An 8,244-nucleotide genomic window follows, 5' to 3' on the forward strand; every position below is an offset into this window, starting at 1 on the left:
GGACTTTGTTCAGGTACTATATAACCTAATAACCCAGATCAGTGCTGATAAAAATCATTCCATCTACCCTCAACTTAGCTAAAAATGAAGACAACCTACCTTCATGCCTTTGGATTTTGACATAAAAACATTCTTTTGATCAAGGCAACTTATGAGTATCGAAGTCAACATTTGTTTTTATTGATTCGTGGCTGGATGTTCATTATCGCCTGTGTTGTTGTCAATATCAATATTCATCTTCACCTTGGTGGTGATGATTTTGAGGATCAAATGTAAAATGATTATTTTCAAATTGCACAAATACAGCGCTGAAGAACGTGTTGTGTTGGTTTTTATACACAGATTTATGAAAAATTATTGCGTCATGCTGAATTGATGATAATATCTAGGTTTTAGTCTATGGAGTCGACAATATTCAAAATAATCATTTTGCTCAAAATGAATTTGATTACTATGCTTTTGAGGATCGCTTCTGATTTTGACAATTTTGGGTTGGATAATCAAGCAGTGGTGAATATTAACAAACGGGTATTCATTGATGTATAACGAACTCATTTGTTTGTTTCGCTCGTACTTCACAGCGAAGATATTCAAATAGAACGCAATTCATCTACACTGGGTGGAAGTGCTACTCCTTGCGTGTGATGGTAAATGATAACAACAGACACTGACCCAGATCCATTTATATGTTACTAAAACAGTGAAATTTCTTATACCAAATCAGCTCATTACAAAATCGGATCTTGAAACGAAGCATTGCTGCATAATTACTCTACTAATTAATTTATTGCAAAAAATTATCGTACACTTCCGACGCTGGTAAACTCTGTCTATCTTTCTCTGCCTTTGCTACTCGTTCCTCTGCCAATTTGTGCATCCCGAGAAGCAGATGTGAATGTCGTTCAATCAGCTTATGAAAATTGTCATACGTTAATCTGTACACTTCACAGTTTTCCAGTGCTGCAATTGTAGCCGTCCTTTGATTCCCCTTGTTGAGAATTGACATTTCTCCAAAGTGAGCTCCATCGATCAAATGCCCAAGTTCCACGCCTCCTGCAGAGTACACAGCAGCGGTTCCATACGCTATGAAATACATTGAATCACCTTGAGTACCGGCTTCAATGAGTTTGTCTCCTTCCAGAAAGATTTCATACATCAAATTGTCGACAATATCTTCCACCACGGACCTTGGCAATCCCCGAAACATCTCTACGTACTTGAGCAAATGATAGCAAATCTCCATTTGTATGCTTCTTCGTAAATTGTCAGACATGGTCCTAAGAATTGCATCCGCGTTAAAATAGTGCTTCCTGTACCGATAATCCAGATGGCTCAGCAGCCTCCGCTTAAAGACATTGCTAAGTCGTTTGTTGAACGAAAACGCTTTAAATTCGTTGACAAACTCTTCGTATTTTGTTTGACTCATTTCCGAAGACACTATCAAACGAACCATGCTTAGCAGGATGTAAGTAAACCAGATCCAGCCTCCTAGCAGGAGAAACGACGTCAGAATGTTATTGATGAAATGTATTCCGGCATCTTCGTCTCTTCCAGCTTGCAGGCAGATCTTCACCGTTGACATCATGCTCTCCAGATATCTTTCAAATATGCTAGCGTTTTTTCGGATGTCATACAGCTTCATCAGAACGAAATTCCGATCAACGATCCGCTGGTCTATGGGCCGATTATCAAAGTAGTACTGCACGTACATTTTAAAACTGGGAGGTTCGACGATCATTCGACTACGTCCTATCGGATAGCGAACGGAATCTTCATGTCGAAAGTGTCGCCAGTATACATCGACAAGAAAGTGACCAACGGTGAAGTGTTCGTTGAGATCTTCTGAACGAGATAATCCCAGTATATCAGAACTCTTCGGTTGCATCACGATCGTCAACTCCGGTAGGATGTATCGCAAACAAGCACTCCAATGAAGCACGTATATGGTATTCATCACTAGCTTCATGACAAGGATCTTCTTTTCTCCAATACGAAGCATCCTCGGCAGAATCTGTAACAATTTTAAAAAATGAAACATAACTCTTAGAATACGCTCAACTGAAAACTAAAATAAATTCATCAGACCTTGAAATACTTGAAGATTTCTTGATACCGGAAGATGTTGATTGCGTACAAATAAATTATAAACGCCAAGTAAATTTCCACCGCATACCGGTAATATCGTCGGTTGAAAGTGTCCAACAGCAATACGTACGGCAAACTCCGCAGCATGTCATATACCAATCGGCCATATTTCAAATAGTTCAACGCAATCCTCTTTGGATCCAGCACGATCTCATTGGTTTCCTTTATCACAAATCCCGTGATGAACTTCAGCATTATCTCCAGGACTAAAACGCCGCACAGAAACAGATCGAACCGTATCGCTCCCTGGTATGCCGATACCTCTTGAAAGATCAGGAAAGTGAAATCAAATGCCAACATGAGCAGATGCAGCGTCAACGCAACAAACACCACCATGTCCCAGTACTGCCGAAAGGTGCTGAATGGATGGATCACGTACGGAGGATGACTACCAACCTGGCGTTTGTTTTCGTTCGATATCTGAGTGTAGCTTTTCAGGTAGTTCTTCGTTTCGGGATGCTCTGGCGAGACCAGCATCAAAGTGCGGATAAATCGTCGAAGCTTAACCCATTTCGATGTTCCCGGGAGAATTGGTGCCAGATGGGTTATTGAGTGATGGCGAAGGGTACAACGATGACCGGTTATCATGGTTCGATCGTATTCGGGACAGAATTCGACGGGGACAGTTGAAGTTTATCAGGAAGACGTTGCCTGCTGCGTTTACAAATTGTTAAGTCGTGTTCAATTCAAGCATAACTTTTCAAAAGGACGTAAGTCGCAAAAATAAACAAATCGATATTTTGCATCTAACCGAATATAAAATACATGCTTTTCCTACGAGTTAATGAAAAACAAGGTTTGAAATTGTAATGAATTATGGAAAATATATTTAATGAACGCCCTATGTGACCTTTTTTCATTGTTTTTAAAATGGTGTTGATACACCCTTTTATTGTCCACATGACTTAACTGTTAAAATTTGATGATAACACAAAAACTGCAGATACGCTCACAGTGAAGCGTCGTATGTGAAAAAAACAAAGCAACCACTATCAACCAGCAAATGCGTCAAGTTTGTATGTTTGTTTTTGGATTTCCGGGAGCAACATGTTTATTATTTCAAAAGTATTCTAATAAAATTGCACTTTAATCTTGACTTTAATATTGAACTTCACATACCAATCTGACCATCGCTTTCTTAACACGAAAAACACAAAACGTAAACATCTGACAGACCCTCTCATCTCCGCATTTAACATCGATTATTTCACAACTCTGTGTAGTTATGTAAATAAACCGACAATTCCTCAATGCTTTTCGAGCTGCCGACGTATCTTCACTGCAAAACAAAAACCGGTGTATCTGATTTGACGTATGTGAAAACCCTTCTGTCAAATAGACGAATCATGCAGGGTGTATGTAACAATCAAGGTGTGATACCGACGAATCAATCAGGGTGTATGTGAGTAGTACACAAGTAAAAGGTGTATGATTTTGTTTTATCAAAAGTCTTGTCCGTGTTTGCAAAACTCGACATTTTTCACAATTCTCTTAAACGCTATCCCTTTATCCAACTAATAGCACAAACAGATTTAAAAAAATAGCATTAACTTTTAAATAGCATTTAATAATCTCATATGGACATTGCTATCCAATGTTTCTAATTTCCTATCCAATGTTACATACGTCCTTTTGAAAAGTTATGCTTGAATTATTCGTTGAACGGAGCAATAATATTGACATTATTTTACAAGGGGCATCCCACTCTAAACATTTATTTCTTGCATTCTTGGGTCATCTTTTTTGTCAGTGTGCCGCAAGTATGCCGATTGTGTCGGCCATAGAGCAAGCTGCGATTGTTTGTAAAATACCCATCCCGGCAATCCGGTATTTCTGACACCTTGAATGCTTTGGTTTGAAATCGCAAGAATAAATCGGATTGAGGATGACGCGGGAAGTGGCGGGTGTGTGAACTTTCGGTGTTTTGTGATCCATAGAGTAATAAACGTCCTGTGTCTTAGTGTTTTATAATGCCCTCAAAGGCAGACCAGAAATCTAGCCTTTCGGCCGGTTGGAACCGGTGGGCAGCATTGACAGAGACCGACCATATAGGGTGATTAATAGAATTCTTTAGTGTGTTTTTTTGACGTAGGACTACGTCTTTGATTTCTATATGGGGGTACACTTTGTGAAAACCGAAAATGGAACATGTAACAAATTAAGAAAGATTTTGAACGTTAATAACTCAGCTACCCCTGGTCCAATTTCAATAATTTTATCACCAATCGATCAGAAATATGGCTACGCATTGATTTTGATTTTGATTGCTTCCGAATGTTGATTTTAAACAAGAAACTATTGAAATACTGGTAAATGTTCAGCATTGTCCAAAAGCGTCGAATTAACTAACAAATCCATCAATTACCTACATGCATATGCTGCTTCCCCAGCACAGTCGTCAGAGAGTAGTAAGTAGACGAAACAAGTCGAAGTGGCATTCGCCTCCGATCCTCGGGCGCGTGCGAATAGGGAGGATGGAATTGCGTAATACTTTACACACTCATCGCCATGTTCAGAACCAAACGCAAATTCTTCGAGATAACCACCATCCGTCGTCTGGCTCGCCGTGGCGGTGTCTGACGTATCTCCGGTATGATTTACGAGGTGTGCTGAAGGTGTTCCTGAAAAATGAGATCCGTGATGCTGTCACCTACACTAAACACGCCAAGCGTAAGTGGCCATGGATGTCATCTACGTTTTGAAGTGACAGAGACGCACTCTGTTTGGTTTCGGAGGTTAAATCATCACCAACTTTGGCAACAAAGCGGCTCTTTTCAAGGCCACCAAGCTTATTACAGTAAGGAGTAGGAATAGAATTCATCTGCCTGTTTGCCCATATTCAGAACCACCGACCACACAAAATGCTCATGTGATCAAACTGGAAGCAGGGATACAAATTGTTTAGATCAACCTTGATCAACTTTGAATCGCCACGCCCGGATATTTTCGATGGAAGAAGCAACAATCTAGCATCTAATTCGACGAAGACGGCAGGAAACATTTCTGGATCAACAATAGAATAGGGCCCATCAGCATTTGTAAACAAACCGTTCCAAAGCCTCACAAATCGAAGGCCACTCACACAAACCAACACCAACATCTTGTAGGTAGAAGTTTCCCCTATCCGATGATGGTGTTGGTTTGTGTGGGTGGCCTTCGCTTTGTGAGTAAAGGGCTTTGGAACGGTTTGTTTACAAATGCTGATGGGCTCTTTTCTATTGTTGATCCAGATTTGTGAAGCCGAGTTATTTACGAAAGAGAGTGTCGATGAAGAGAATCGATCAATGTAGATAGGACCTATTGAAAAGAGACGCGAGATTTGTTTTCCGTACTGAGCTCCAATGCTACCGACGCCAGGGAGGCAGCTCCCAGAGATGTTATGCCTTAGAACATGCCGATGGCGCCGACTGAGATTGGACCCAGGCCTGCTGGGGTGAGAGGTAATTACGCTAACCACTGGCGCCGATATCTATCACGGCGAATGAGAACGACCCAAATTTGAGTTTAGTTATCTCAGAAATAAGTGCAGGAACTCAGCGATGAGTAAATATTCCTCATGTTTTCCCAGGTTTTTCTAGGATTTTCCAGGGAAAAATTCCCGAATTTGAGAAAAGTAAATATTGGATTCACTCAGTCTATTGGTACTACTCCGAGACTGAATAAAATTTTCGTCAATTTCCTCATTTTCTGGCAGATTTTTTAGGTTTTCCACAGGAAATCATGAGACAAATTTACTCATCGCTGAGTTCCTACACTTTTGGCGATTATGAGTGAACTAAACTCAAATTTGGGGCGTTCTCATTCGCCGTGTACGCAAAAAGAAAATAGCCAGTGTCGCTACTTGATAGCAAACTACTCATAATGGGAGGAGTCTTTGTAGCTTTTATACCACCTGAAAAGATATAAAGCAGCGCTGCTGTCTGGTATCAGCTCATTTTCGCCAATCGTCATCGCAAATTCTTCGAGATAACCACCATCCGTCGTCTGGCTCGCCGTCGCAGTGTCTGACGTATATCCGGTCTGATCTACGAGGTGTGCTGAAGGTGTTCGTGGAAAATGAAGTCCGTGATGCTGTCGCCTACTCTAAACACGCCAAGCGTAAGTGGCCATGGATGTCCTCTTCAATAAAACGGCCCTTTTCAGGGCCATCAAGCTTACATCAGTAAAGAGTTAAAATAGAATTTATCTATGCTTGTTTGTCCATATTCAGAACCACAAGCCCCCAACGACCACACAAACTTGGAAGCAGGGGTGCAAGTGATTTTGATTGATTCAGGGTGGCCAGCAAACCGGGAAATCCGGGAATACCGGGAAATATCCGGGAATTTGGAAAGTAACCGGGAAAACCTGTGAATTCTGCAAGAGAACCGGGAAAATAAATTAACCATATCATAGGAACAAATTTTTACATCAGAATTTCAGAATAAACCATTAAAACAGAGTGATCCTTTAGCAAATGAATGTCTTGCTCTATTTATTGCATAATTTTCTTCAGTATACCGTCTTATTGTTTTTAGAATTTAATCACTCAGCAATATTGCAAATTGATTTTTGTCGTTTCAATTTCAGATGTAAAGTGCATGGTCCTCTAAAGGAAATATTGAAGATGCTGGAGTTTGGAAACAAATATTTGTAAAAACCGAAACTGAATTATTCTTTTCCGGGGTTTTAATGTTTCGTTGTTCAAAATTCTCATGATGAATTCCAGAATTAACTTGGAATTCTGCTCTGAATTATCTTGAAATTGTTCTGAAATAAACCAGAAAACACTCCGCGTAATAATTACCGTTGAATTCTTTTAGGAATTTTCTTCCAACCCCTTCTAAGAATTTATTGGAATCCTTCATATAATTCCCGTTCCCGCCTATCCGGAGACTTTGATTCCTTTAAAAATCTTTTCAAACATTCCTTTTAACTCTATTCAAAACAAAATAAATCTTTCGAAAATTAATTTATAAACCCCTTGGAGTATTTTAAAGAATTTCTTTCTAATTATCTGCAAATTTTTTGGAATCAATTTTGTTTGGGTTGTGTGATGAATCATTCGCACTAGGGTTGAAATTATTGCCAGAACATTTTAAGAACTCTGTTTCTTGTTGAAATCCGATCATAATTCTCTTGGAATTCTTCTTAAAATTCATCTGTCATGTTCCTTACGATGCCCATACAAATCTCATCAGAACCACGTAGGAATTTTCTGTCATGTTTTATTTTTATTTTCACAATTCTTTTTTAAATCTACTAAAATTACCTAACAGTTTAATTTAGAACTTGCATTCTTCTCGAAAGAAATCCTTCCAAATTCATCTAACAATTTCTATGGATTTCATGTAAGAATAATTCTGGAAATCTGCTCTTCTCCTTCGAAAACTGTGTGGGAATCCTTCTCAATACTTGTTTTTAATCAACACTTTGAATTCTTTTAAATTTTACTAAAAATTCCAGGGTTTGTCCGCCAGATTCTACAGATTGCTATGTTATTTGTTATTACCCTTAAAATGCTTCCAAGTCTCAGAGCGTGACAATTATGACTCCACGACTCATAAGTATGATGTTTTTTTTTTTTATAAATCTGTGATCTTGAAAAAAATTCAAAATTTCACATTTTAATTATTGTTTCTCCAAATCTTGCATCACGAAGCATGTTATTAATCACAAATTTTGAAGAAAAGTTCTAGTTTCAGACTCTACACAAATTTCAAAGCTCCAGAATCTTGGGAACCTTCTTAAATCACATTTTTTTTATCCTATCAGTAAATTTTGTTTTTTTTTTTGTTGCTTATTAACAACCGGGAATTTTTAAGATTTGAACCGGAAAAACCGGGAAAAAACGGGATTTTCAAAATGAAAATTCACTGGCCACCTTCTCGTAATCAACTTTCTTTTTGAAAAAGATTACTACAAATTTGGATCGCCTACAATTCAAAACCGGAAAGAGTTGAGATAATAGATATTTCAGGCATAACATTTGATAACGGCACAAAAGCATTTGTAAACAAACCTTCTTAGGCCCTTTACACGCGAACCAAAGTACGCCCACGCAAACCAACAACATCATCGCATAGGGGCAACTATCACCTTTCCGTAAGTGGTATTGGT

General features: G+C 38.9%; 1 protein-coding gene across 1 annotated transcript; it reads right to left on the minus strand.

Annotated features, from left to right (window-relative positions):
* Positions 1–784: 784 nt before the first annotated feature.
* Positions 785–2,752, minus strand: LOC135712834 (uncharacterized). Its single transcript, XM_065235900.1, has 2 exons — positions 2,086–2,752; positions 785–2,011 (listed from the first exon to the last, which is right to left on the minus strand). The coding sequence occupies exons 1-2, from the start codon at positions 2,731–2,733 to the stop codon at positions 785–787; spliced, it is 1,875 nt and encodes a 624-aa protein (XP_065091972.1). The 5' UTR covers positions 2,734–2,752.
* Between the last annotated feature and the right edge of the window lie 5,492 nt (positions 2,753–8,244).

The sequence above is a fragment of the Ochlerotatus camptorhynchus genome, unplaced genomic scaffold (assembly GCF_037179485.1).
Source record: "Ochlerotatus camptorhynchus isolate MF236.1 unplaced genomic scaffold, CSIRO-AGI_Acam_v1.1 ptg000503l, whole genome shotgun sequence".
Lineage (NCBI taxonomy): Eukaryota > Metazoa > Arthropoda > Insecta > Diptera > Culicidae > Ochlerotatus > Ochlerotatus camptorhynchus.

Excerpts from the sequence above, each read along its gene's own strand:
- LOC135712834 (XM_065235900.1), bottom strand. The coding sequence starts at position 2,733 with ATGATAACCGGTCATCGTTGTACCCTTCGCCATCACTCAATAACCCAT. Across the intron at positions 2,012-2,085 it reads AAATCTTCAAGTATTTCAAG|ATTCTGCCGAGGATGCTTCG; the intron begins GTCTGATGAATT and ends AAATTGTTACAG.